The sequence below is a fragment of the Lottia gigantea genome (assembly GCF_000327385.1).
Source record: "Lottia gigantea unplaced genomic scaffold LOTGIsca_15445, whole genome shotgun sequence".
NCBI lineage: Eukaryota > Metazoa > Mollusca > Gastropoda > Lottiidae > Lottia > Lottia gigantea.
Window position 1 is genome coordinate 1 of NW_008707872.1, and position 1,095 is coordinate 1,095.

Here is a 1,095-nt window from a genome sequence, read left to right on the forward strand (position 1 = left end):
CAGCCCCCACGGACCCCACCCTAACGAAGTGGCTGTTTACGATCTCTTTAAATTGGTCTAAGATAAATATTACCGTACATGACGGTATTGATGCCACTAAGTTGTTGAAATAATTGTAGACCACACCCTACTAATAACGCTCGTCTCATCGCTGGACTTCGTAACATTCTGACTACAGTAAAACCATTACCTAGAAATACAATGTATTGATATAGATTGTTAACCTTTGACAATAATAAATTTGAATATTCGAGAGCGGCAGCATACATGATGGTTTGTAGGCACACCCTCAATACAAAATGTAGGGGTCACTGTTAAAGCTTATAAAGGGATTATTGACTTTACCAGCTGAAAACTTGTTGTCACCTGCCTGTAACACAGTGTTATGGAACTTATTCCATAAATTAAACAAGAAAGATTTCCAGCTGTAATGTAAATAAGTCTTGGTTTATTGCCCCATATGAACATCTTATCACTTTTTCCAAGCCAGCGCCTCCGACCTACTTCACTGATAGAGGGAAACTGAGTTGAAAAACCTTTAGGTATTATCTCAACCTGTGTCAGGATTGAGTTTGCCCTCAAGTTAGCCAGAAAGCCTCTAACTCCTGGTTACAACTTTCTAGTCATTTTTCGATTTCATAAACCTCATCTACATGCTCAACAAATTTTAAAATCGAAATCATTTAATAAATGATGTTTTCTAAAAAATCTTACCACTGTCTATTTTAGCCTGTTTTTCAATCTCACAAACTCGTTTTATTTCAAATAATTCAGCCTCGATATCTGTCGTGCCTCGAATGGCCGTCAAGACTTCCCTCGCCTCTGATTCCTTATTTTTGTCCAGCAGCCATCTTGGACTTTCCGGCAGTAAAATAAACCCTATGATTTGAATTAATGATGGGATTGCTGCTAGTCCTAACATATACCTAAAAAATAGAATGAATGAGTGTATGAATGAACTGATTGGTTAAGGAAGATTGGCAAGAAAAACGGAATTAGGCTACTCTTTTTTATATCCCTCCCTGACAAATTTAGACTTAAATGACTTGTTGAGTTGCTATAGTTGAGCCATCCTTGCCCCCCCCCCCCCCCCCC

At 38.4% G+C, this 1,095-nt stretch overlaps 1 protein-coding gene across 1 annotated transcript; it reads right to left on the reverse strand.

Moving 5' to 3' along the window:
• Window positions 1-47: 47 nt before the first annotated feature.
• LOTGIDRAFT_148971 (hypothetical protein) lies at window positions 48-931 on the reverse strand (the record flags this gene model as incomplete). Its single annotated transcript, XM_009050764.1, has 2 exons — window positions 48-190; window positions 718-931. Coding segments are annotated over 2 exons (357 nt in total), but the record flags the coding sequence as incomplete, so codon positions are not given.
• Between the last annotated feature and the right edge of the window lie 164 nt (window positions 932-1,095).